The sequence below is a fragment of the Fusarium verticillioides genome, chromosome 5, assembly GCF_000149555.1.
Source record: "Fusarium verticillioides 7600 chromosome 5, whole genome shotgun sequence".
Lineage (NCBI taxonomy): Eukaryota > Fungi > Ascomycota > Sordariomycetes > Hypocreales > Nectriaceae > Fusarium > Fusarium verticillioides.
This window is the reverse complement of record NC_031679.1, coordinates 1,777,035-1,803,423: the sequence shown is the minus strand read 5'-3', so window position 1 is coordinate 1,803,423 and position 26,389 is coordinate 1,777,035. Positions and strand designations below refer to the sequence as shown.

General features: G+C 48.8%; 6 protein-coding genes across 7 annotated transcripts; 2 read left to right on the top strand and 4 right to left on the bottom strand.

The window, feature by feature from the left end:
• Positions 1-50: 50 nt before the first annotated feature.
• On the top strand, positions 51-1,753 carry FVEG_02814 (vacuolar-sorting protein SNF7). Its single transcript, XM_018890315.1, has 4 exons — positions 51-558; positions 619-823; positions 893-1,101; positions 1,153-1,753. The coding sequence occupies exons 1-4, from the start codon at positions 384-386 to the stop codon at positions 1,233-1,235; spliced, it is 672 nt and encodes a 223-aa protein (XP_018746607.1). The 5' UTR covers positions 51-383; the 3' UTR covers positions 1,236-1,753.
• Positions 1,754-2,341: 588 nt separating this feature from the next.
• On the top strand, positions 2,342-6,416 carry FVEG_15133 (hypothetical protein). Its single transcript, XM_018904241.1, has 3 exons — positions 2,342-2,984; positions 3,042-3,348; positions 3,404-6,416. The coding sequence occupies exons 2-3, from the start codon at positions 3,042-3,044 to the stop codon at positions 6,151-6,153; spliced, it is 3,057 nt and encodes a 1,018-aa protein (XP_018746608.1). The 5' UTR covers positions 2,342-2,984; the 3' UTR covers positions 6,154-6,416.
• On the bottom strand, positions 6,321-9,537 carry FVEG_02816 (hypothetical protein). The gene is made up of 2 exons (XM_018890316.1): positions 8,582-9,537; positions 6,321-8,242 (listed from the first exon to the last, which is right to left on the bottom strand). The coding sequence occupies exons 1-2, from the start codon at positions 9,452-9,454 to the stop codon at positions 6,410-6,412; spliced, it is 2,706 nt and encodes a 901-aa protein (XP_018746609.1). The 5' UTR covers positions 9,455-9,537; the 3' UTR covers positions 6,321-6,409.
• A 322-nt stretch (positions 9,538-9,859) lies between these two features.
• Positions 9,860-10,949, bottom strand: FVEG_15134 (hypothetical protein; the record flags this gene model as incomplete). The annotated part of the gene is made up of 1 exon (XM_018904242.1): positions 9,860-10,949. Exon 1 carries the CDS (start codon positions 10,418-10,420, stop codon positions 9,860-9,862), a length of 561 nt encoding a protein of 186 aa, XP_018746610.1. The 5' UTR covers positions 10,421-10,949.
• Positions 10,950-12,588: 1,639 nt separating this feature from the next.
• FVEG_15135 (hypothetical protein) lies at positions 12,589-15,395 on the bottom strand. Its single transcript, XM_018904243.1, has 2 exons — positions 15,290-15,395; positions 12,589-15,193 (listed from the first exon to the last, which is right to left on the bottom strand). Exon 2 carries the CDS (start codon positions 13,511-13,513, stop codon positions 13,124-13,126), a length of 390 nt encoding a protein of 129 aa, XP_018746611.1. The 5' UTR covers positions 13,514-15,193; positions 15,290-15,395; the 3' UTR covers positions 12,589-13,123.
• A 3,496-nt stretch (positions 15,396-18,891) lies between these two features.
• FVEG_02817 (CMGC/DYRK/DYRK2 protein kinase) lies at positions 18,892-24,849 on the bottom strand. 2 transcript variants are annotated; one of them, XM_018890317.1, is made up of 3 exons: positions 24,414-24,849; positions 21,210-24,255; positions 18,892-21,158 (listed from the first exon to the last, which is right to left on the bottom strand). In XM_018890317.1, the coding sequence occupies exons 1-3, from the start codon at positions 24,473-24,475 to the stop codon at positions 20,076-20,078; spliced, it is 4,191 nt and encodes a 1,396-aa protein (XP_018746612.1). In that variant the 5' UTR covers positions 24,476-24,849; the 3' UTR covers positions 18,892-20,075. The 2 variants fall into 2 exon arrangements, with proteins under 2 accessions (XP_018746612.1, XP_018746613.1); XM_018890318.1 differs by having other exon boundaries at positions 21,210-24,849.
• Between the last annotated feature and the right edge of the window lie 1,540 nt (positions 24,850-26,389).

The window sequence follows — 26,389 nt, the reverse complement described above, 5'->3', positions numbered from 1 at the left end:
CATAATATGCAATTAAGAGGAAATGGCGGGCAAGGCCTAGGTGCCGTCATCACACAGGCAACGATAAGAGTCCCGCAGGCTACCTTTAACTCTACACTACCTAGGACGGCGACTCTGACGACAACGAACAGCACAACCTACAGGACATATCGCGCTTCTTATTCATCCAATACTAGAAGCTTCCGATATCCTGTGTAGCCCCCGTGGATTTATTCTCCTGGAGCCTGACCCCACTACCAGACACTGAGTCGAGACTCATTACGCCATTTTCTGCCCCGACACTGCAAGACGAGATCGCTCAACAAGAGGAACAGGACGCGCGCTCCTTTTCCTTCATAAAACTCATATCTCTCCCCAATCTTGACTGATCAGCAACTGTAATCATGTGGGGTTGGTTTGGTGGCGCCGCGGCCCAAAAACGCAAGGACACGCCCAAGAATGCGATCCTCGGGCTGCGAGCGCAGCTTGACATGTTGCAGAAGCGCGAGAGACATCTCCAGACTCAGATCGACGAGCAGGATGCTACGGCACGCAAGAATGTGAGCACCAACAAGAACGGTACGTGACCATATCCATGAGATTCGTAATGCGGGGCAGAGATGCTGATCTATATGATAGCGGCCAAAGCGGCCTTGAGGCGCAAGAAGACACACGAGCACGCGCTCGAGCAAACTGTTGCACAGATCGGTACACTAGAGCAGCAGATCAACTCGATCGAGTCCGCCAATATCAACAAGGAGACTCTGGCAGCCATGAGCAACGCCAACGCGGCCATGAAGCAGATATACGGAGGTCTCACGGTGGACAAGGTTGATGCGACGATGTATGTTGATACCAGGCTTATTCATGCCAGTTTGTGTGAGATGTGTTCTTGGCTAATCTGAAATCACAGGGATGAACTGCGTGAGCACAATGCAATGAGCGACGAGATTGTTAACGCAATCACCTCGAACTCATTAGGCGAGCCGATCGACGAGGATGAGCTGGAGAACGAACTGGATGAGCTACAACAGGAGCAGCTCGACGAACAGATGCTCAAGACGGGCACCGTCCCCGTGTCAGATGCTGTGCATAAGCTACCCACGCCGGCCAGGGAAGAGCGTATGTCCCCTTACTCAGGTTCTTTTTTGTGTAAACACTAATATTATACAGCCGTGTCAAGCAAGAAGCAGGCAGTCGAAGAGGATGACGAGGAAGCCGAACTTCGGAAGTTGCAGGCTGAAATGGCCATGTGAGATTGTTAATAGAGGAATTTGATGTTTGTATAGCATTTGGTTGGTGGGGACTGAGGGCGAAGCTGCATTACATGTGGCGTTTTTATCCAACACAGACAAGAGATGGCCTCGTGGTATTCGGAGCTTCCTGTGCCCTGGCGGATTTGCGGTTCTATTGTAGGTGTTATTGTCGGCGTCGGCGTCTAAGGTTGTTGTTGATCTTTATCGTTTACGAAACTCTTTCCATCTTTCGCCTGGCAATTCGGCTTGAGCATCGTGACCGCACAGAGGTGTTTCTGATGACGGTACGCCTGGCAAGGATGCACTTGATAAGAGACCTTTGTGATGGTTGACGAGCCTTGAAGTGGGAGAGAATCTAGATCTTCAATGCGAATATAATCCGTAAAGTTGACCAAATCTGCTACTGAGGTAATAAATTGCCGGTAATGAGAACACCCAGATTACATGATGGGGACATGAATGCAGACATGATATCAACAGATCTATGGCATGGTAGCATTATAGGTGATAATAGTGCTTAGATCGTTTGGCTATGAGGATATGTATTAAGAATGGAGGCCAAGACATTGTGGGTCACATCACTATTTGATTGATTCATAGACGCCCATTTGAACCGAACTGAAACAAGGATAAGGTCTCTTGGTGAGCCCCAACATTTTCTTTAGGATCTCGCAACGAACCGAGAGATCCACGTACAATCAAGACGAAGTGACACTAAGATCTTTCAGCTGGGCTGGAGGTGACCGTTTCAGAGCAACTCCTAAGAGGATAAGTGCACGTATGACCACCCAACTGACTTCGAAACCAGCCAAGGCGTGGAAAGGTGTAGTCATCACATCTACAGTATAGTATCAAGCTTAATAAAGGTCGCCGATCTGCAGCAGAAGGAGTACGCACAGTACCTTGGGGCGGCCCAAGTACCTACCTAGGTAGGTGCCTTACCTACCTTATACTAGGCCCCCAACTGAGGCTATACAAACACCGTGATTGGACGGACATGGCTTCACGTGATCAGTCATCATGTTTCCAGTTGGGGAGGCTGGCTGTGGTTGGCTGTCAGTCGCTGACGCCCAAAAGGGCCCTCCCGCGTCTAACGGCGCTACAAGAAGCCTCAGCCAGTCATAGCTCGAACTCTAACCGCCAAACAAAACGTACACCGTCCGTCGAGTTTCGGATCGTCCAAGTATTCCGCCTCTGCATTGCACGCGCGCAAAAATAGAACGCACTTGCAGCAGGATATCTCGGATCCAGCCTCTTCCACAATGACGCAGAGAGCAATCGAGGGCCCGCTCTGGCGGTTCCATAGCCCTCGAGAGGCCTTGCAGCTGAGGAGGAGGCTTGCAGATGCAGGACTGACAACGCCCAGCAAGCGCTGGCCTTACATGTCATGATCAGCTTGCGTGATGTAGCAGCAGCAGCAGGAGGAGGAGGAGGCGGCGGCTGCTGCTGCTGCTGCTGCTGCTGAGATATGTGTATGTATGCTGCATATGCGCAGTTCAGTCTTGTCTTCATATGCCCCCTTGTTTCCTAACTCATCCATCCGCCGTTGTGACTGTGTTTCGCATTTTCTCTTCTCTTTGTCCTTTTCCTCTGTCATATCCTCTGTGACCGCTTGTACAAACTCTCACTAGCTAATTTCTCCTTGGTTTTCTTTTCCCTTTGTTCCTTTGCCATTTTGTCACGGCTGCTCATGAATCCACTTCGTTGAGATGCTGGTCATCTCCTTTAATAGGATACCCTTCTCTTTAGGTGAGTTCACCTGTCCAACGTGCCCTGCTTCAAGCTCGAGCTGATTTCCGTTACTAGATGTTTCGTTGTAGAATGGCCAGTTGGCCATTTTCCTTCGTGCCGGCATGGTTGATCTTTTGTGTAACTGTCGTACTCGCGACTAATATCTCCAACGAATTCTCGAGCTTCATCCCTAGTTGTGCCGGAGAATGCTTCGCCTCCTTTCTTAACGTCAATTATGCTCAGGATGTTTGCACTGGAAAACCCCTGCTGGATTGTCTGTGTTCTCGAAGGGGCGCCTCGGGATTCACTCTTGGTGAGGGTGCAATGCAATGTATTTCTGCTGAACGATCCATTGGATACTGCTCCAAAGTCGAAGCCAGTGGTAAGTACTACGAACCACGGAGTACACAAAGAGTGTGTTGCTTACACAGAAGTAGACCGAGTCATCGAGAATGCATATGATATATGCAACGGGAGACCTGGCGCGGTCCATCCTACTTATCTCACCATCACGGCAACATTAGTTTTAGCTCCTACGGGAGGAGTTGTGACCTTTCCCTCAGTGACTACCAAGACCACTTCACGGCCGGATACATCCACCACTGCTCGTACATTGCCGACAACGTTGGTTATTGACACATCCTCGCCCCCTGTTATTCCAAGACCATCGACGAAACCAGCTGGCTCAACAACACGGTCGACGGCCAGAGAATACTCTACGACTGATTCATCAGATGATTCAGATATCATCTCGATCACGGAGCCTCCGTTCACTAAGCCCACTACTTTTGAGACTTATACATATACCTCAACTTCGAGTTCAGAGTCCGAGACCACCACGGACGTACAGGGTGGTGCTGGTGGGGCAAGCAAAGATAAGGACAGTGATGATCCAGACAAACTTTCCACTGAACAGGTCGCTGGTATTTCAGTCGGCGTCCTCGCCGCAGTGGGAGTTGCTGTTGGAGCTATTGTATTGGCAAGATACTACAGACGAAGAAAGTATCCTCAGATCAAGACTGGCTTTCTTCCTATGAGGGACACCTGGGGTTATAAGCCAGATCGATCTGACAACGGTGGACATAATTCGTGGATGGTTCACCAACTGCGACCTGATTTGGATCCTACGAATCACCCACCACCGCCGCCGACTTCCAACCTTAGGAGTGTTAAACCTGAAGCCATTGGTGTAGCATTATCACCTCCTCCCTTGAGCCGCAACACGGCGGTGCCTACATCTCCACTGAGGCGACTATCAAAGCTGCTCCCTGCGAAACCGACCCTACCGGATCTATCTGCCGGAGACACCAACGAAAAGCCCTTGCCTATTCTCCACGCGGAGCAAGCTGACGATAGGCGCCAAGATGCTGGACATTCATCGCGAGATGAGAGCTCTTCAATAATACCACCACCACCACCACCAGCAACACTTGCTGCTGCTGCTTGGGCAGGAAGATCTAAGCCGACACCACCCGCACCGCTGAAACTACAAATACCACAAGCCGGGAAACCGGCTGGACCAGCTGTAAGGATGAGCAACCGTGAGAGTAACGTGACGGAGTTTGAGGAAGACCGTACGTCGATATCTCCAAACGCCAACACTCAAGTCTGGAGACCACCAACAACGCCCCTTTCAGCGACAACTTATTATGTTGCCGACCAATACGGCAATTGGGTTCTGGGAAACCCAAAGCGTGCCTCGGTGATTGCTCGAGGCTCACAGGAGTCCAAGGTTTCTCAAGAGGGAGCACCAAGATCACCTCACAATGGTAACGCCCCCCTCAGCAGTGCAGAACGAAGCTGCACCAGATCGCTTGCTCCTCCGGCTGAGATTATTCCTGGCGGTGCACCGTCCAGACCTGGTGGACCTCGTCCGCAGTATCCCTCCCCCTTCTTCTCTTCCCAGTCCCATCCAAGACGCAGCACTTCCAACCGTCGTTCCATGACAAGGCCCCTGACTCGACCACGTGAAGATTCCAGCAGTAGTAGCGCCACCATCATTACCACCTCAACCGAGTCCTCCTCAAGTATTCCGTCTGTGGCACCAGAACAACAAGTCAGCCTCTCTCCTGTTGTTGAATCTCCCCAGTCAGTCCGAGCTCGTCAGCAGCAGCCTCAGATCCCCCCACGAGACCCTCGACGTGCCAGCCAGATGGGCAACCCTGGTGTCAGCGTCAACCCGCGAGCTGCCCCTCCTACGCGACAGGTAGTTTACAGCCCTCCTGGGCAGCCAAGCCCGACCTTGGGTCTGATGCAGCCTCCTAGTGCATACTACGCAGCACTACAGTCAAAAGCGCAGCTGAATGCGCAACCACAACAGAAACCTCAATCAGCTGTTCAGAGCATGCAGCCCGCCGACAACACAGGCGCACAGGCAGCTTCATCGACAATGCGCATTGTGGAGCCCTCTCCCGAGCCAGATGAGACCACAGAACCAGCGAGTGTCAAAGATGATCAGATCCGGGCGTCCCCCTTCTACTTTGACCCACCATATCCTCAACCTCTTCAGTCTCGTCAAACCTCTCAGCATCGCCGTTCTGCATCAGGGCCCCAGCCTCAGCAGTATCAACCTTACCGGAGGCCTCCCTTGTTTCAACCTTCTCCTCGTCAACAACAGGCAGCCTGGCAACCAGTCCAGAGACTGCATTCACACAATCACCAGCAACAACGCCACAACCATCAGCAGCAGCAGCAGCAAAACCCTTGGCAGCCTACACAACGTATGCCCCCAACATATCCGCCATTCCAGCAACAGCAACCTTTGCAGCCCTATCAACGCACATTCCCGCATCAGCAGCCCTACCAACAACCACATATGTACCCTTCCTTCCAGCCTCAGCCAAACCAGCAACATTACCCCCGCAATACAGGAGGTTACCAGTCATTTCAACCCTATCCTGCCGGACAGCAGGCTCAAATACACCCCTCTCAATACCAGAGTTACCGCCCCCCGCATTCAATGAACCCTTCACTTGCTCACTCCGATAGCCAGGATTCACTCCTGGCTAAGCGCGTCGGTTTGGATCGCGCCGCTGGTATGGCTATCGGTACAGACAAAACTGGCGCTTCAAAGTGGAATCGTGATACTCAAAACAAAACACCACCAAACCTTCCTATGTCGCTGCGTTGGCAGCCGACATTAACCCCTACACGGCGAGGAGATGACCTGGTCTTGAACGTACAATAAAATGGATACATAGATATTTCGGCGACACATGCACTATCGTTCTTTTGTTTCGTGAATCAGGTCACATATCAATTTTGTATAATAGCCAAGAATTTGGAAGTTATAATGAGCATTAGCAACAGTCATAGATGGAGGGAAAATGCCTCGGGACTGCACACGAATTTAGGGTGGAAATTATTGCATGCACCTATACTACACCTAGACATTCATTCTAATTCTATAGGTCACCCTTTCCCAATAATGTACTTCCTATCCTTCAGGTATGGTCTTTTGGCGATGTGCTAGGTCCAGCTTGGGCTTCGTCCTTGTTCTCCTCCTTGATTGTTTGACCCATAACACATTCTCTCTCGACGTACTGTCGAGGTTGCTGCGATGACTCGCTCGGCGTTCCCGCTGGATCGAGCATGTCCAGTTCCAAGTTATGAAATGTCTGTTCACTGCTTTGGTTGCTGCGACGAAGACGGCTTCCATGCTTTCTTAAGCTCCCTCGTCTGAAGAACCCAGATGCATTCTGTCGCATGTTATCAATATGATTTTCGAGTGCAACATCTAGAGCATCTAGACCTTGATCCAACGTATCACGATTGAGATGGACACCCGCATCGATGAGCTTATTCCTCCGTCGAATATCTTGCCACCTTGTCAGGTTACCCATTTCCAATACGTTCATTCGGCGGTTTTTGCCCATCGGGTTTCCTATCATTGTGGGCCGCCAGGCATGATCCTCTTCCATCAATGCCCGCAAGTCATTGGGCATGGAAGCTCGGCGCTTCGAAGACCTTCGACGTGCTTGGGTAATCCTCTCCATCTCTTCTGATTTCGAACGAGGTATGATGAGCACATTCTTGAACCGGATAAGAACAAGCAACAAGAGGACAGTCAACAAGAAGAGTATCGCGGCTACGACGCTCGTGGCAACTTGTTGGCCAAGCTTCCGCGTTACATGACCGCCCAGCGCAGTTGAACCAGCCGCAAGTATGTATGAGAAGGATTGTATCATAGCGAATCCTGCTGTCACTCTCGGGAAAGAGGAGTAGTTGGTTCGACACTGGTCTTGACCTGTGGGATCACGGTGGAGACCAACCATTCCGGGAGATAGATCCGATGTATCGAAGGTTTCCATGATGAGACCGTTGCATTCTGAAATGGCGAGGCAGGATAGAAAACCTATACATAAGGCAAAAAAGGTTGGCACCCCAGGACTGATTGGTGGTCCTGACGAAACAGCAGCATAACAGGCGCCGCCAATCGGAAGGGCAATAGTAAAGACGGCCCGGCGGACTAGATGCGAAGACCACACTATCTTTTGGCCCAGAACATCCCGGTTGACTTTATTTTCTCTGTTGCGAGATCTTGAGAAGATGCTGACTTTTTGGAAAGGAATTGCAAGTAGAGCGCCGAGTGCAACGGCGGCGACATGAAGACCGACATATGGCGATCTGAGATGATAGAATCGAGATACGAGTGAGCCCAGCAGAATGATGACAAGAACGACTTGTGCATAAATCCAGGCGACATATATCGCTACAACCGCGAAGCCAGGTTGTTCGAGCATCTCCAAAGATAGACGAATGCCATGGTATGCTTCCTGTCCCCACCACTTTGGACCTGTCTTGACTCGATGCATCATCACTTCTCCTCGAGCCAGACGACGCGAGATGTCCCCTCCTGTTCGGACTTCTGCAATCGACCGTCGGAATGCAGATCGTCGGACCTCAGGGCAAATCACATTGAGAATCAAGACAACTGCAATCATCATAATGCTGATGTAAAATCCCCATGCTGGCGAATGTTTATCAATGATGGCTGCGCCAATGAGAAAACCAAGTCCAAGAGATCCAATCCAGCACCAGGTCCAGATACCGAGCCAAATGCCCATACCGCCACCATGTCTTCTTGCATCAAAATGATCGACAACCTCTTCATGGGGATGCTGACACATTAACGAAGCTCCAAAAAGGTCCGTCAGAACTGAGTGAAAGTTCATAGTTGCAAAACCCAAAGAGCCACCCATTAGGGTACGAGAGGCCAACAGCATTGCCCTCCAAGACGCAGTGTTGGTAAGCCTGGGGCTGCTGACTGCAATTGCCTGTGGAAAAAGAAGAGGCATTGCAATAATGAGACTTGACATTATATACGGCTTCCGACCGTGGAGTAGAGGTAATGGCCAGAGAAAGAAGGACGGAATAGCGAGGGCAAGGAAACAACCAGTGTTGCCGTGTACAGTGACATGTGATTGATCCACGATATAATACTGGATTGATGGGACTAGGCCTGTATAGATACCAAGTAGCACCCCGATGAGCGCTGTGCTCAAGCAGGCAGTAGAGGCTACAAATCGCTTGCGAACGGGTGACTAGTCTCTCGCAATCGGGTGCCTGATGTGCGACTTTGGAAGGTTGAAACCTTGCATGTCCCGTAGACTCACGTGCGATCGCTTTCGAAGATTGATGCCATGTTCGCCATGCAGCCTTCTCCCAGCAATGTTATGTTCTGGTAAAGCATCATGGCTGGTCCCGCTTCGAACGGCTGATGAAACGTTCACAGCTGCCGAGCGTTTGTGAGCTGTTGTTTGTCCTTTGACGTCCATTCCTCCAATATCAAGCAGGGCACTTGTGCTGCGGAGATCTTTCAGCATAAACGGCCTCCGTCTACGATCCATTTTGAACCCTTTGTTAGATTTCCAGGACTTCCTGCTGAGTGAAGAACGTCGTGAGGTGCCACTTTGTTGTCTTTGTTCAACCTGAGTCCTTGTTCGAAGCTCCTGATAGGTTCCGGAATAGCTCTCAACTACATCGGCCAGCCGCGGGCGTTTGGGTATGGCAGTGTAAGTGGCAGCACGTCTGCAGCCCGGTCTCGCTGTGTAGGCCACATCTACTCCATCTATAGGAAATGCTTCGACGTTTTCTTGGGAGATGTTGCCCGTCGTCAAGTTTGATTCGTCCACAAAATCGGTGCCATGCTCATTCGGCACGGCAGGGTGGCTAGCATGAGCTGCGGCTTCCGAATGGTCCGCGACCTCCAGGGCGAGGGAGAGGGCTTCATCGAGGAGCCTCTCGAGATCGCCGAATGCACGCTTGATCAGTACCCCGTCAACTCCAGGATCAGACTTGCCAGATAGAGTCGACCAGGCAGACATTCTTCGCAGAGCCATGCTGCTTGGCAAAACAGGCTCTGATGGACGTCGATCATCTGATCTGATTAGTTTGATTCCAGGCTGAGGCTCGGTAAGCTGTGAATCGTTTGACTTTTCTGTGCGCGATAGTCGCTTGAGCCATTGGCTTTTCCATAAACAGCTCATAATAGACCCCGAGGATTGACTTCGAACTGGTCTATTTATGTTTGTAGCTAATAAGCTCTGGTCTTCCAGCACAGATAACTCTGGACAATTCACGTCGGGAGAGCTGTTGTTTTGATCGTATAAGCCATGCAGCTCTGTGTCTGACGACGCCATATTGGGTAGGCATGTGCCTGTGTTGAGCGATGAGAAGGGTCTAGCATCCTGATCACCTACACTTGAAGCGTTCGAAAAGACCGCACATTTTCCTGGGGGATCTATCCTTTTATCTTTTGAAGCACTTCCGCCAGGACAGTTTATCCCTGTTTTCCCCCTTCCCTTAGTAGTTGACATCTTTAGACGATTTCTGTAATCGCTCAGAAGGAGGTCAAAGGTTGGGCGTAGTTTCACCGAAAGAGACTGTGACTTCTAGTCTTTGTTCGATAAGATACTCCTTGATCTACGCGAGTCCTGCTCCAAAGTTGATCGCTGGCCGATCTCGCCTGGTGATGACTCTAAAGTTAGGCCATTATCGGCGCACAGAATCCCTGTAGTCCGTCGAACATCTTCAACTTCGTGATCATTCAGGCCTCCCACCGAAGATTCTAAAGGACTGTGCTGTATTGTCATCCCGCCTTGTGAAAAAGAAGTTTTGTGGTAAGGGGGGCCAGGTATAGCGCCCAGTGTATTTGTTGTTTCTGCCGAGGGTGTGGATTGCCGAGTCTTCCCAAGAGGTGTCGGCTTATTTGTGCTAGAAACTTCTGAATCGGTTAATGGTGATTTCAGATGCCTAAGAGATGCCGAGTCATGGTTCGTTTTTAACTCTTTGATAGCCTCTGATCCCATATCCTCGCTTCTTGACATGTCCACGGATGCGCGTGAACTTGGAGGAGGGGTTTGATCGAAGTCGCAAACGTCAGTACCGATGTGATCATTAGAGTTCCCGTGAGTGAGAAAGGCCCGAGTGTGACCAATGAGGTTAGAAAACATGATGGATTTTCACGTATTGTGTGCTGTAGCAGACAACCGTATCGAATATTGGACGCTGGCGACGAGAGTGTATCGCGATGACGAGGGGATTTACGCCGTTGTGTATATGCTCTAATAGACGCTGTGTTGAGAAAGATTGACTCCGAGGAGTATTGTTGATGATTTTCTGAGTAGATGTGATACTGGATCAAGAGACTCGATCATCGAACACGAGGGCATTCCCAACAAGGTCTAGACAGAACACAGGAGGAGAATGAAGATGAAGACTAATGATTCTATCATGTATGTAGAGAAGCGGTTGCTAGGTCGCGAAAGACAGAAAAGGGAAAGGGGTGAGAGGAGAGGCCGTTGTTGATGGTGTTGAGGTTGAGTTACAAGTAGCAGCGCACGCACAGGCACGGCAAGGCCACTGACGGGTTGATGGCGGCAGACGGGATGTGCTAGTGCAGTTTCCTTTGCCAGTTTCGCCCAACCTGCCTTCCATTCACATCCCCCTTTCCCCGTTATCGTCATTATGTAGGAAGGAGCGATTGGATCAAGGGTAATATCTCGTTTCATGGCATCAGATACCTTAGGTAATAAAGTACAGTAATATTTCAGTTTGGGCCCGAGCTCATCATGACGACATGTTGATCTACCTACACTGTTAAGAAACCTGACTCGCGTGTAAGGCTGAACATGACATAGGTAGAGTCTGATGTGATCGCAGCCGAGTTTCAGCAAAGGACCCTTACCTTACCTCCGTACACGACACAGGCCTATTCTCTAGAGAGGAGCAAACCCAGACTCAGCAACTGGTTTGGCTGTACGTACCTGAATACGTCCCTTACAGAATGTCCCTTACTCACAAGCGCTAGCCGCCCCAATCCCCTAGCTGGGACGGCTCACCCTTGCCCTCATCAGAGGAAAAACGCCTTGAGCACTCCACCAAACGCCATGCCCCTGCATACAAACAGCCCGGCTTCGGCAAGCCAGGGATCGTCTAGTTTATTTCTTGGGGACTCTGGTCGTCAGCATGGAACCCGACCTCAGCCGTTTCTGACAGCTGAATCATGCCATTCCTATTTCGAACTAATCCCTGAAAACTGCCGCGATGTAGCGTTACTCCTTTGGCTCACCTCAGCCTTCGATGAGTTGCTCAAGTGATAGACGAATCATCTTTCCACGTCCGCCAAGCTCAGAAATGCAAGCTTCAGGTAGCTCTCCGTCATGTCAGCACCGTCTTGTGCCGGCCAATTGCATCTGAGAATCCGGGTTCCCCTTATGCACTGCATAATCCATCCGACCTTGAGCTCGGCTGTAAGCTCGCGATGCTTCTTTGCACGGGATTGTTACATCCTCCTAGGATTTGAATCTCGATTGTTGCGCTCGTGTTGAGAATATAACACTCAGCAGTACAGGCTATCGAGTACTAAGCGAGATCTACAGCTAACGTACATAGAAGACCACGTTTATTGGTACGCAAACTCCTTGTTCATCTATTCAAAACACATGCACCAACATCCTTGGCAACCCGACTGATCGTCTCACACCCTGGAATGGTTCCCTGCATGGCGCCAATGCGCCTAATCGCGCACCGCCCGCAAATCACACAAGCCCGCAGCCCTCCTTGTAATCTGCGTCAATAGTTTCCTGAGTAAAACAGCCGAAATCCTTCTCAAGGCTAATTGGCCTTACTCTCGCCGAGCGCACCCCATCCTTCCCGCATGGCTCGATCTGGCAACCAACCGGGGTGGGTGGCCTAATAATAGGACACGCTAACCTCGGACGTCATTACCATTGCCGTGTCCATGGGCTTAGACAAACTATCGAAACTGCAAATGCTACTGCAAGGCTGTGACTCAAATTTAGTCGATATAAGTGTTTTTAGCCCTTTCTGCCTTGTCTGTATGATGCACAACTCGGCATTCAGAGCTGGTGGCTTAACTGAGGCCTCCTCATGGCACATCTGACATTGCTGTTGCAATTGATTTTCCAGAGCCTCGAAGTCTTACACCTGTGCTAGAGACAATATGTAAAATCTTTGAAGATACGTAGTATGATTTATAGTGTGCACGTATACAGTATCTTTCAACCGAGGCTCTCAAGGCTTGGTTGTGAAGTTGTGGAGAAGTTGACTTCATATGACCCACTTTGCCTGATGATCGCGAGGATGAGTTGAAACTGAGCCTCAGTAAAATAGGCACCCATCATGCTTTCTATTTTGATTCACGAGAAGAGTTTGAGAGTATTGAGTAGAGGTTAAATTGTGTTTTTCCATATTGTGGAACGTTCAACGTTACACTTCCTGTTGCTCGTTGTTCGATTGGGAACCCAGTTCCTAAGTCAAGAACATATGTACTACATGACCAGGGTGACTGTTGCAATCAATGCTTTGTTATAAGCCCAGGTGATGCAGTATGAAAACAAAAAGAATACATCGGAGATTTTGAAAGATCACCTCTCCAAAAGAAACGAAATAATGGCCAGCCATCCCTTGTCCACATTTAATGCTATAAGCATTTTAGCAAGCCCGGCCAGTTCAAATGCAAACCGTGATAAAAGTCCCAGTGACCCTAAGATGTGAATCGTCTTTTGTCAAAAAAGACATCCATGGAGAAGAAGAAGAAGAAGAAGACAAATCGCAGTACCGTAGTCCGGGGGCGGAGACTTATTACCAGTAATGTCTCGACCCATGATGCGCAAGAATAGAAATCCCACCGTTTAAAATCGCCGCGAGGCTCTCAGCACCTGCTGTTCCAAGATGTAGTCCAATGTCGCTGTATCCTGACTTGTTTCCAGCCAAGCGAAAATGAAGTCGCACGAATAAATCCATCGCTGTGCAAAGGGGCAAAAGGCTAAATAAATAAACGCCATCCGACAATGTGAGTTGAGAGATTTTCCCTCCGTTGATGGATACTGTAGCCGACCAGCAAATAAAGAACCACCGACAGGTTCAAGAAAACAATGCCATGTGTCAAAAGAAAGAAAGAAAGAAAGAAAGAAAGAAAGAAAGAAATGCCTGTGAAGGGGGAACAGCAATGCGAGTTGCTTTCCCCAACCGAAAAGAAGGCATTCCGTCGTGATCGTTTTCATGTCCATATCATATCTCATTCCCAGGCCCTCGGCAACGTTGCTGTGATCTCCATAACAAAAGTGGCCATCCACAAAACGAGGAGGCCCCAATGGGCGACGATAGAGCCAGGAAGTCTGCAAAAAGGATATGCCTAGCGGTGAACCTCATTCGGAACCCCACCAGTCCAACGAAATCCTGCTAACAAAAAGGAGAGCTGCGATGGGTTGCAGGAGAGAAGGTAAAAAACCCAATCGTCGAACTTGAATATTATGAGTCTTGGAGAGCAAGATCCCACTGCCGAAGACAGAATCGTTCATCGATAGCTCTTTGAGCTCGAGTAACGACTGTGGTAGCCACTGTCGGAGTAGCTATGTGGTGACGCATACTGAGCACCATGACTCGAGTGTGCAGAGCATAGGTAACCAACGAGGATCGTTCGCTGCTGGATAGGATGGCCTGGGCGGCCGTATGCTGCACAGCGATCAACAGCATGGGTGTAGTAGGGGCATCGGCAGGCCGAATAGAGCTCGACAAGTTGATAGCACATGGTTGTGGTGGTGGGCCGTGAAGTTGTTGGCCTGGTGGTTGGTTTAGAAGACAGGAAATTGCACAACCCAGTAAGATGTCTAATATAATATGTGAACCAACAAAGGAGGAAATCGTTCGTGGTCTGAGTTCGTAATGAAGGCAAGGGGCACTGAACAAGAAGGATGAAGCTTGAAGGCAAGACAGTGAGGATCAATGGAGAATCGCTTGCTTTATGAATCTTATGAACATAGAGATAGGAAGTGAGGATAAGACAATTAACTTCCAAAGAGGCATCGCAGCCTTATAGGCCTGCTTGGAGCCTGGACGAGAGCATCGAAGGTCATAAAGACACGCCCCGGTTCGGGGCTTTTCTTGACAAACAACACTCCCCGAGAACATCACCAGGATGTGTGTCAAGGCACCAGTGACGCCAGAGACGCCAGTAAGAGTGCGTGAGAGCAATAGCCGCAAGTTGAGTCTGACTGCCTTGACAGGTGACAAAGGCTGGGGCGCGTCTATTGCAGGCTTGGGATAATTAGTGCAGACCCACCGCTGAAGGACCAAAGATGCCTTGGGCCTGGAAGGGGAGGGGGGTCTAAAGGACCTTTGAATTTGGGGGCTTTACTTTTTTCGGAGGCTATGGCTTCTAGGACCTTGTGCGTCAAGTGCCCTGTGCTCTGATTTCCTCTGTTTCATCGGGTGGTTCTTGTTCCGAAGGAAGCCAGAAACATGCCTTAAACTCAACTTATCCATTGAGTGAGACTGAGAAAGCACGGGCTTGCTCTCAAGGCGCAGCAACGCAGTAGGTGTGGATGAACGAGCCTGGCTACTGGGTACCCGTACCGCATCAACCGGACAGGGATCCAACGGCGAGTGCAGGGGTAGTCCGTAGTGCAAGGCCCATAGTCCTTACATACAGCATAGTTAGTTAGCAAGTGCAGGGAATAGGCGGTGACGGGCCATGATCAACTCTATCCATAGGTTGGAGGTGGTTCCTGGGTTCGGTGTGAGGAGTCATCAATTGGCCTGAGACAGGGAGGTTGAATTGACCTGCAGCAGGGCTGAAGAGGAGGGTTACAGACCTGGAAACAATGTGATGCAATGCAATGGCGATAGTTGAAATTGCACCCTCTTCCACCATCATACCGCATTGCATGGTACCATGGTGGTACCTCCTGTACGTATCGTAGCTGCATGCATGTAAGAGCGGATTGACTGAACGACTTTGTCTTGATCGGCCGAGGGTGACTTCAAAAGCTTGTGACGGCAACCATGAATATTCTTACCGTAAGAGAAGCACCACCATCAATGAATATTGGCGAGAGGTGCAGACTTATGACGTATGTGAAGCGCTGGGGCATGTTACCAAGAGAACAGAAGCGCACAGCGTTGATGACAAGGGATGAGATGCGCTCATGGAGGATATGACGAGGATGTATTAATCAGGGTCTTTTCGTTCGTACGTAGGAGGATTGGGACGTTAAGGTAGGTAAGGTACGTGGAGAAAGTACCTACCCTACTAAATTACGGAATGGCTTCAAAATTTAGGGGACTTTGGAGAGTTAGTCATTCAAGGCAATGGTTCGCCTGGCTCCTGTTCCCCATTGAAAAGTCGACTTACAGTGACACTTAGTCTACCAGGCACTAACATACCTAGGCCATCCATTCACACGTGCCCTGAAATATCAACAGGCAGATCAGGCAGAGACTCTATTCTCGTCCTCAATGAGTAACAACGCTTGCTCCTTTCTATACACCAATTCTTTCCCCAAAGGCAGCACAATGGGACTTTGAAACACGACAGCAAATCCCCCAGCCACAATATCACTAAATGACGCCTGAACGCCATATCGGGAATGCAGACCGTCCGCCTGCCATCCAATCTTGAATGATTCCTAACCGAATAAGTGACCTAGGTCAAGTTTCCATATACCTAATACCATGAGTGCTACAATACCTTATCGATACAAAGATGGATGTGTCAGGCCTGAGGAAGCGTCACACGCAGTAATGTAATTAGCACTGCTCAGCGCTAACCCTTGCTGCTCGGCACTTATGGTGATGGTGGGCAGGCCTTGCTGCGCCCAACGTCCCGGTGCTAGGGCACTGGAGTCCCTGGAATCTGATGTGGTTTCTCTAGTTTCCTGTTTCATACCGACAAGCATTAGCTAATTCCAACCGTGCGTGCAATAGTGAAAAGCCACCATCTCAAATTAGAGTCGGGGAGCTACCGGCTAGCGGGCCTAGAATCGTATGGGTCTCGATCGTTACCCAGGGAGGGACTCATTCTTTCACGATTCCATAGATGATATTTTGGACATCATGATAACACAACTCTGTTCCATTACAGCACAATAGCTCAGATGGATATAACCAAACATTCGCCCGCTCCCTAGATGGCCATATTGCTGGGCCTCGAGTCGATATGGCCCCAAGACGAGATATACTTGTCATATTGGGACTACGACTTTTCCAATATTACCTAGGTATCCGTACCTACCTTACTTTACCTTACCCTATGAGCCGATATCGATGGAAAACGGTAGAAACGAATCAGATTCGGAACCACAACTTTAAGAATACTACCCGCCCTATCACCTGCTGACAGTCATAGCGACAGGGTCCCCTGTCCATCATAAGGCTGTGTCTGCATCCCACCCCAGGCCTCGGCAATGCTTGCACTCTTCACGAGTGCACACTTGGGTTGTTAAGACATGGAGCCGTGGTATCTGATAATGTTTTCATGATTTATTGGTGATGGACTGTGGTCTTCGCAAAGTCTTGAGAGGGGCATGGAATTGCATGTGGGTTCCTCATTGTTGCAGCTTGTAAAGAAATATATAGCCCCTACCTATCTAGGGGAGCAAGTGTAATTTGATTGTTGGGGAACCCATCGAGTGAGTGAACGTCTGATGGTCTCAGATCGACCAAGACTTCCCCCCCTCCAAGACCAAAGTGTTGGAAACTGAGCACACACACACCTCACTCAAACAAGTCTGTCATACAACATTTCCGCGCAACTGACATGCATCCACACTACCACCATCATCCCTGAAAGTCTTCCGAGTACTGTTCAGGACTGGCCAGTCAGCACTAGACTACCTTACCTTACCTACCTACTCTACTACTGCACACAGTTCGACATTGACTCTTTACTCATTGAATCCAAGTGTGGAGGCAGCCGGCCCAGCCTTGCATTGGTGGCTTTCTGGATGCTCAGGTACGTTGTCTCACACTCGACTCGTCTGGACAGTTGCCTCATAACGCTGACAAGTTCCCGAACATTTCACCGCTCCCTGCCTCAAGTCTGTCTCACCCAAAAGCGAAACCCGAACTCCTATTGGAACGGGAACCAGAGTTCCCTGCCGCGGCCATACCTAGGTAGTAGGATAACAGGCATCTGACTTTCTTAGGTCAGCATTCTGGCCTAGGTAGGTACCTAGGCACCTCACGTGGGCTCCAGGCAGTGAGTTCGCTGATATTGGGGCCCTGAGAAGACGTGCCGTGCCGTAGTTATTGATTGTGAACGACGAGAATTCAGTGTTCTGAGTCCTCAGTTGAGTAGGAAAGATCATATATGTTGTAACGCACAGCATGGGCCACATCACATCTACGATGCGTCTAACGCATTCCTGGCTCAACAGTGTAATATATCTCTATACAGGAGACTCAAGTTGTCTCGAGCTGTAGGCTAACGTTGACTGTTACATGACAATTTCGTGAGCGATAATTAAATCTGTTAGAACGCGCACAGAGTCAAGAATTAATTGATCGGTCACTACCTTACTGTACACAATGTCTCACTTGGCCACCACCATCGACGGTCCGTTGCCGTTGCATGTCTTGCCAAAGACACCACCACTTGAAGAAAGTGCTCAATTGGCTCAAGCATAACCAACTGGTCCTGATTGGGAATCAAGTCTTGAGGCACATGTTTCCTCCAAAGTTCTCCAAACTTCGCGATAAGACTATTATTGGCATCCATGGTAATTAGTGTGTACCCATTCTCTCGGAATACTGAATGCTGTAAGGTTATTCTTGGCCAACACCCTGGCTAACGGTTGAAACTGAGTGCCAGAGTCAGACGTCTCCTAAGCAGAACCAGAAGAAAAAAAAAAGGAGTCATAGGTAGCTACGTGAACAGGCATCAGAAACAGCACAGGCTGGAGCATCACCGCATGCAGGATAAGAAAAAAGGGCTCCAGTGACTGGCCAAGTAAAGGCCAGACAGTCTGGCTGGGCCAGAAGGCAGATGACGAGCGAGCGAGCACGGACGAACGCAAGCCAGAGCCCTCCATCGTTGTCATGGATGGTTGTCCAAGATGCTCACTCCTCGTCTGCCTAGACTGCTTTGCTGCTATACGACACGAAAACATTGCGCTTTTGCGCATAGTCTGGGGGCTTTAGAGTGTCATGATCATATCGTGGGATCTATTCTTTACTCAACGCACAATACGGCCCTGACGGCTTACGATCATCGTCATGGAGGGTTTGATGACCTCACAGTCATGTCGCACAGCGATTCAAGGCCTTCAGCCTCGTCCGAGAACCTATAGGAGAGGGGCATGCAGTGGCGCATACCCCACGGGCTGCGCCTCCCGGAGTGGCCGGCGGAGAAAGCTTCACTTACAACATACCTTCGGCCGTATCATGACAACTTCTAATCCTCATCTGTTCTGTTACAGTGACTACTTGACGCCTAAAAAAGTCATACCTATCACGATAAGACGCAAGGCACTCTAATGACTCCACCTTTATGCATCTTGATTCTTTTTAGGGAGACTCATACTCAGCTCAGTCTGCCTTGGACTCATAAACCCACCGGCACACATACAGTCGTTTAAGCATACCTTACCTTACCTTACTGTGACAGATATCAGACTAAACTCTCGGCCGGACCTGTTTCTAATATTATAATGAGCCTAGCTCCTGTTGTTGATTTGCTAATCATTTTCACATCTACCCTTTCTGACTATCTGTTTCCCACTCGCCGGGGCCGACGTTATTGATCAGGGGGCATGCATGGCTCCCTGCACCATCGCCTGGCCTTTTCTTTGTGTTTGGCGGCGCGGCTGTTTGCCGATGCGGTTACATCCTCAACCCTACCCATATTTCCCTCCCAGCGAAAGATGTCACCGCTTACAGTTAGCACAAGACCGTTCGTTACATGAACCCCCCTGGCACAACATTTGCCGCCGTGCCTCGCGCCTCTTCTTTTGATTTTGACGCAACCGCGATCCTATTCGTGATCACGGGCGTGGCCCGTCATCTGTCCCACATCATAAGGCGTAAGGCTGATCTGCAACCGCGGCGACGTTTCTCGAAACTGTCCCATCCTTCGAGCTTCGGAAACTCAGCGGTTTGACGATCAAATAAGCATCTGACGTCGTACATGTTAGCGAGTCTTGCACAAGCACCAATAACTGTACTCATGGAAGGGAGGCCTCAGTCAATAATCAAGAGTCAACAATGAGTCTAGTCTCGAATGTTCCATTATGTGTAAAGTTATCTGGTTGCCTGCCTGGAAGGCTCATTGGTGTTAGCCATACTCTGCCTGGGTGTCCGAACCCTTCTTGGGAGCCCCTTGACCTCTATACTCTCCGATTCGATACGGACAACGACATCTATTGAGTTGAGTTGAAACAAGTCGTCAAATCTCGTGATATACCCGCTTCCCCAAAACAGTTGCCGCCCATTCCCAAGCTATGTTGACTCACTAATCGCTGTCTCCTTGTGTCACGAATTTGCCTCCCGCAGATCCATCACAAAGGGGTTGGAAAGCGGGCGTCTTTGGCCATCGTGTAGGCGTGGTAACAAGGATTAAAATAAATGTTCGAGATGTATCATGTGCCCCAAACCCATCTTCCCTCTTCTGCATCCTCCATGCCTTGTCCACAATGCTAAGATCCATGCGGTTTTGGTTTGTACGGCGAAGACCAAAGTCAAACTGTCCCTGGCAACGTCGTTGCATAGTGTAACGGTTACCCAAAGATGCACGCACAATGGTCAGAACAGAATGTTTACTGCAACCTAAACTCCAATCATGATAAAAAGGCATCCTCCAAATAAAAACTATGTTCGTCGACTCATTGCGGCTGTTGCACCCGCAGCGGCCAGGTCCTGCTTCGCACTCACACTCCTACCAGCAGCTCGAGGCAAGCTACTTGCTCCTTGTGCGAGCCCAGTCGTACCGGCGCTCATTCGTTTGGTTGGCATTGAGCCGATAGGCCCCGTGGTCCCGGAAGTTTTTCGCACACCGCCAGAGACTAGTTTGTGAGGGCTGGCTCCGGTTCGCAGAGACGTTGGGGGTTTGGCACCAGCACCTGGAGGCTCTGGCAGAGGCCTCGGCGTCGAAATTGTGTTATGCCGCTTCATGGGTGATGATTCGCGAGTTGGCGGCATACGAGGGACGGGCATCTTACGCCCAGTAATGAACTCGTGCCGAATCGCGTCCTCAGGTTTCATGCGTCGTTCGGGGTCCCAACGTAAGCACCTATGCAGAAAGTCTATGAAGACCTCGTCATCGCATTTGAGCACCTGGCCTAGAGTTTTGGAAGAAGGGCGACGTCTGCGACCTTTAGACGATACTGTAAGACGGGGTTTGCCCATTGAATCGAAGAAAAGCTTCTTTCGAGTGCTCTTCTCAATCAAGTGCTTCTCAGGAGGCCCAAAGACCTCCATAATGCAAGCAAGTTGCTCTTGTTCGTTTTCCCCAGGAAAAATAGGGACTCCAGTATATAGTTCTGCCAGGATACAGCCAACGCTCCACATGTCAATCGGCATACCATAGGTCATGCCAAGGATGACCTCTGGTGAACGGTAGAAGCGAGACTGAATATAAGTATACACCTTCTCATTCTCAAAACAGCTGGAGCCAAAGTCAATGACCTTGATTTCCGCATGGAGAGGATGTCGCAAGAGAATATTTTCGGGTTTGAGATCACAATGAATGACTTTGTGCTGCTTGAGCAGATTGAGTGAGCTGAGAATCTGCTTGGTGAAGCGCCGAATGATTTTGATAGAGAATCCTCTAAAAGCGTGGGCTTTGATGAGCTCATATAGATTCATATCCAGTAATTCTGTAGAAATGCAGAGATGACCACGGAAATAGAAACTTTGTGTAAAGTTGACCATACTGTGCCTATTCTTCGGATCCTGTACCAAGTTAGCATGGATATTGAAGGGTAATTGATGACTGTAGCTTACCCATTCACGAAGCTTTTGCAGAATATTGACCTCCACAAGAGCTTGTTGATGGAATCTCTTCTTGTTCCTTATGATCTTGATAGCTACCAGGCCGCCAGTCTTGTGGTCAATGCATCGGACGACTTGTCCAAAGCTTCCCTTTCCTAGAACATCAATGATCTCATATCGATATGCAAGGTGGTCTCCAGGCACAATGTAATAATCGCCACGCTCGTCATCATATCCAAAGTTTGGTGCGTCAGACTGGAGATCACCGACAACCTTGTGGGCGTTCTGTGTCCCGCAAAAGTACACATCGGTATAGTCCACAATTTCGCCCCTCTCATAAATATTGAGCATGGCAATGCGAATAGCTTCGTGGGCGCCAACTCGCTCTTTGGGGGTGGCTCGCTTTCTAAGTGCGTCGAGGGTTCTAGCAGCAACGTCCGTCTCTTTGCGCCTGGAACCCAACTTTGCCATCTCTTCTTCTGCTGCCACATCGTCCTTGTCGAGGTCTGCAGAGTATGAGTCAGGGCCCTTCGACATGCCAGAAGAATTCCTGGGGCGAAGGATTTTCTGCATGACCGAGGTATTTCGACCAACGGGCATTGTTGAAGGGTCTGGCACTGTTTTCTTCACAGTCCAAGATTCGCTTTTTGTCTTGTCGTGAGATATAAACCCATTGAGGCTTCCACCAGAGCTCTTTCGCCTCCGTGACTCAAGATACCCTCCAGGAGGTTGCTTCACGGTTGGGGAAGGACTGGCTTGCTTGAGAGTTGACAGGTTATTTAAAGTGGAGGAGATGGGGATCCTGGGAGGAGGCATAGGTTCCTCTGGCTGCTTCGCGCTGGCTTTCTCAACCACATCTGTAGGTGCAGTAATGTTGCTCTTGGAGTTCCCACGCTTCCAAGAAAGACTGAGTTTTCGTCGAATAGAGCTCATCGAGGAGGGTGTCTGTGGCTCATCCAGCGAAGGTTCCGGTTGAGGAGATTTGGGAGTTGGTTCTGCTTCTTTGGGCGCACGAGAACCCGTTGGCTTTTGGTGGATCTGATCTTGGAACATGTTTTCATCCAAAGTCATGAAGTCGGCTCCCGTCTTAGACCTCTTCAAGAAACCATGGTCTCCGCCCCCCTTGGGTAACGAGGATGACAAGAAAGGTGACATGCTTTGCTTGTGATCAAGTTCCTTGAAAGCTAACGACGATTCGGTCGAACTAGCGTCAGGGGGTGTAGGCGTAAGATGTGTGTGATGAACTGAACTGCTGCTCCTAAGAGAGGGAAGCTCAGGAGTATCGCCATGGCGACTCTTAGCAAAGAAGGAGCTTTTGGAAGCCGTCATAGGGGTTGTGGGCGTCTTTGGCAATTGCCGGGCTGGTGGTGGAGTTTCGTGCCGTTCTACACTGCTGTGGTCCTGCAATGCTGCAATCTTGTTAGCAGTTGGGGTGCTCAAAGGTCCCAGGTTAATTGGTGGTAGTTTTAGAGGTTGCAGATGTCGCTTATTTGGAGGAGTGGCCTTGCTATCAGGCTCAGCCGCTACACTTGGTACATAGCTCTTTCGCGCGCTGGGCTTTCTCTGAAGCTTTGTAGGCTCAGGAAAGACAGGCATAGAAATGACTCCAGTAGAGTTTGAGTTCATGCCCATGGCATCCATGTTACTGAGCGCGGTCTTTTTCTTCTCCATGAAATAAGTGTCTGCTGGCGAGTCTTTCGGCGACTCGTAGGCTTTCGGTATAGCAGGGACAGGCGGAACATATTCGTCATCGTCAATCGGAATAGGATTGTGGACTGTGGTATGTTTTGGGGCAGGCAAGCGCGACGTTGATGACGAACCAGATATACGGTGTAGCGATCCAGTCGATGTTCTGGCCGAGTTCAGGCTGAAGCCTGAATTAACTGAAAGATTTGAGTTGAATGATTTACGGTGGAGGTCTGGCGTAGTTCTCGAGGATGATGGGGTACCAGAAGTTCGTCTCGGAATCATAGAAGGCGATTTCGATTCAGCTCTCTCAGGCTGATTGTTCATCGACACTGGTGGTGGAGGCGGAGGGGTAGAAACCTGACCAAGACTCAATGACTGCGGCATGGTCGAGAGTCGTTTCATCCTCCTTGTATCAGTGGGACTAATTGTCCTCGCGCCGAGGCCAGTCGCATGTGATGAATGGTGGGCGCCGGGCATCATCGAAACCCTCTTGTTGGCGGAGGACGGCGTGCTCAATCGGCCTCCGACCCGAGGTGATCGCGGGGCCAGGGTAGAGTGTCGGTTCTGCTCTGGGGTGAGGGTGTTACCAAGACCAAGGTTGGTTTGATTTGGTCGTGGTGGCGGTTGTACTGATTTGGATTTCGCAGCCCTTGAGTTGGGGAAATTTCTTGTATTATCGAGCCACAATGAATTGGCGTCCATGGAAGCTCTCGTCGAGCCCGTAGGCGTCCCTTCGGAGAAGAGACTGGGGCGTCGCTTCTGGGGAGGTCGGGTTCCATAATCCCCATCGCCAACAATTCCTGGGCCGATCGACTTTCGAGGAGGTTTCGGCACGACGGTATTGGAGACAGGCGGGTATTGACTTTGTCGACGAGAGCGTGCAGCGCCCGGCCCGTGGATATGATCAGTCGGACCAGAAGCACCAGAGGTATTGGCAGGCGGTCTGTTGGAGTTACTAGGTCGTCGCAGGAGCGAGCCTGATCGAGAGGGTCGAGTGTTGGTTTGGACGGCAGTCCTAGTGGCAGCACCATTCGATGATGGAACTACTTGAGATCTAGAAGACATACTGGCGTGATCTACCCCGTGCGTATCGAGGATGCCCCCTTCGCCGTTGGGAGACGGGAATTGGGTCAGTTTGAAATCTGTTGAAGCGGATTCGATACTACTCTGTAAATCGTCGAAGCTGACAGAGGGCAAGAAATCGAAAGAGGCAGTCGAGTCGTTTAATTGACCTGAATCTCCATCGCGACTAAAAGAAAAAATGGAATGATTGTTGGAAGGAGTTGCGCTGAGCATTGGATCGTCGGAGGCAAAGCCAGGGTTCGTCGAGGGGATATGTGGTCGAGGCTGAGCGTTGGCGGTTTTGCCCCTGTCACAAAGGGATCAAGGTCAGCTTGGCCATGTGCAGAAATGCAGGGCGATCAAAGACTTGGATATGACGATGACAGCGGTACGCCAGAACATGCATTGACCAATAGGTCAAAATGAACGAAACAAATAGAAAAATGTCAGATGGAAAAGGCTCACAATCGCGTTGGAGAAAAGTTGGCTGGTCGAGGCCCAGCAGGTGCCTTGTGGTCGCGGCTCATGGGGTCCAAGGTCGAGGGGCGTGGCTGGCAATGCGACGAAGGTGGATTTCACGGGGTCGGGTTGCTGGCACAGACTCAGTCCGGTCAGGGAGCTGAGCGCATTCGAACGGCTACCTCATTCCGGAACCGACAAGAGAATTGAAGTGCAAGAGAGCAGACAGAATCAAAGTAAGAGGCAGTGTGCGGTTGGCGACAGGCGAAAAGGAGCCTGGAGTGATCGATTGCGGTGGACACCCCGAGAAAGGGATGGTACAGTAAGATGCGAGATGGAGTAGAATAAAAAGATGGAGTCGTTAAGTTGGTTACCTTAGGTAAGGTTGTGTTTTTTTTCTCTGGATGGGGATGGCCTTCCCTTAGGTTCATGGAACACTGCTATAGGTAGGTACCTAGTCACCTACTAAACCTACCTAGGCGGCCACTGGCAGTTCCGGAAGGAGGCATGGGGAATACCTGCGTGCTAGGGCGCCCCCTTAGGGAGCGGGCATCGCACTCTCTAGCGTCTAAAGAACGGCACCTGAGAGGCTGATATGGTGGAAGGGGCCTCGTGAAGAACATCGGTTGATAATGAACAGTGGACAGCGGATCTCGACGCGGTAGACGGGCAGTTTGATTGGCTACTAGAGCTTTGAAATTGGTCCCTGGATGAGATGCGGGCAGAGGTGGAGGTCCCATACCGGTTGTCGAGATGCCTTTTACCGCCATTTAAGTGGATGGAAGGTACCTGTATCTTGGGCTCATTCTACCCTTATCAGATGTATCCTCCCCCAACATGTAACCTCATAACGTCCCCCACCCAAAGACAGGCCACCCCTACAGACTGGCCACCTTACACTAACAGATAAGAAAAATAAAAGATTTTATAATAAAGGTCATATAAGCTTATATAAGCTCAAAAAGCATTTATTATATATCTATTAATATATATACTTTAAAAGTAATTTATTTATATAGTATACTTTTTTAAATTTATTTATAATCTTATATAAAATCTATATAGTAGTTAAGAGAATAAGTTTTTAATAATTCTTATAATTAATTAAATAAAAATACTATTATAATAAGCTCTTTATTATATAATAGTTATAAAATCTTAAAAAAATCTTAAAATATTATATTATAGTATATATTTTTATTAATTTTAATTTTAATTTAAAAGTTTAATATTATTAAATATTAAGGTTTTTTTAAAATAAAATATTAAATTCTAAAAAATAGATATAAAGTTACTATTAATTAAATTAATTTTATTATAAAATTAAAATTACTATAATAATAAATTTTACTATTTATATAACTTATTTACTATATAAACCCTTATTTTTATATAATTTTAATATAAAAATATTTAAAATATATATTATATAAGCTAGTTAAGTAATATTACTTTATAAAAATAAAAATTAAATTATTTTAAGTTTTTATATATATAAGATTAAAAATTAGATTTTTTAAGTATTTTTTTTAATTTTATATAGAAGATTTTAAACTATTAAGGATTTCTTAGTAAATACTAGTAATTCTTTAATAATATAAGTTTAACTTACTTTAAAAATTCTCTAATTTTATATAGTTAAAATAGAATTATATAGTATTTTTTTCTTAATAATATAGCTAATAATATATATAATACTATTTTTAGTATAATTTTATTACTAATATATAGATTTATTTAAGAGATTTAAAGTTTTAGGAAAGTAGTGGGAAAAGGTGGCCAGTCTGTAGGGGTGGCCTGTCTTTGGGTGGGGGACGTTAATAATGCAATACCTCAGGAACGTCCCCTTACTTTATTAGCCTTTCACGAACCCAACGATGCACATCGAGGAACGTCAACCATTCGCGATAGAATATGGGGACATTCTCTGAACAATTAAATGCCAATCCAAATCCTGGCCAAGGATCTCACTCTCCTGGATG

Coding starts and splice junctions, on each gene's coding strand:
- FVEG_02814 (XM_018890315.1), top strand. CDS start 384: ATGTGGGGTTGGTTTGGTGGCGCCGCGGCCCAAAAACGCAAGGACACG. Junction 559..618: donor TGTGAGCACCAACAAGAACG/GTACGTGACCAT, acceptor TCTATATGATAG/CGGCCAAAGCGGCCTTGAGG. Junction 824..892: donor GACAAGGTTGATGCGACGAT/GTATGTTGATAC, acceptor CTGAAATCACAG/GGATGAACTGCGTGAGCACA.
- FVEG_15133 (XM_018904241.1), top strand. CDS start 3,042: ATGTTTCGTTGTAGAATGGCCAGTTGGCCATTTTCCTTCGTGCCGGCA. Junction 3,349..3,403: donor CTCCAAAGTCGAAGCCAGTG/GTAAGTACTACG, acceptor ACACAGAAGTAG/ACCGAGTCATCGAGAATGCA.
- FVEG_02816 (XM_018890316.1), bottom strand. CDS start 9,454: ATGAGCTGTTTATGGAAAAGCCAATGGCTCAAGCGACTATCGCGCACA. Junction 8,243..8,581: donor ATCTTCGAAAGCGATCGCAC/GTGAGTCTACGG, acceptor CTTTTTCCACAG/GCAATTGCAGTCAGCAGCCC.
- FVEG_15135 (XM_018904243.1), bottom strand. CDS start 13,513: ATGAGATATGATATGGACATGAAAACGATCACGACGGAATGCCTTCTT.
- FVEG_02817 (XM_018890317.1), bottom strand. CDS start 24,475: ATGAGCCGCGACCACAAGGCACCTGCTGGGCCTCGACCAGCCAACTTT. Junction 24,256..24,413: donor AACTTTTCTCCAACGCGATT/GTGAGCCTTTTC, acceptor CCTTTGTGACAG/GGGCAAAACCGCCAACGCTC. Junction 21,159..21,209: donor TGCAAAAGCTTCGTGAATGG/GTAAGCTACAGT, acceptor AACTTGGTACAG/GATCCGAAGAATAGGCACAG.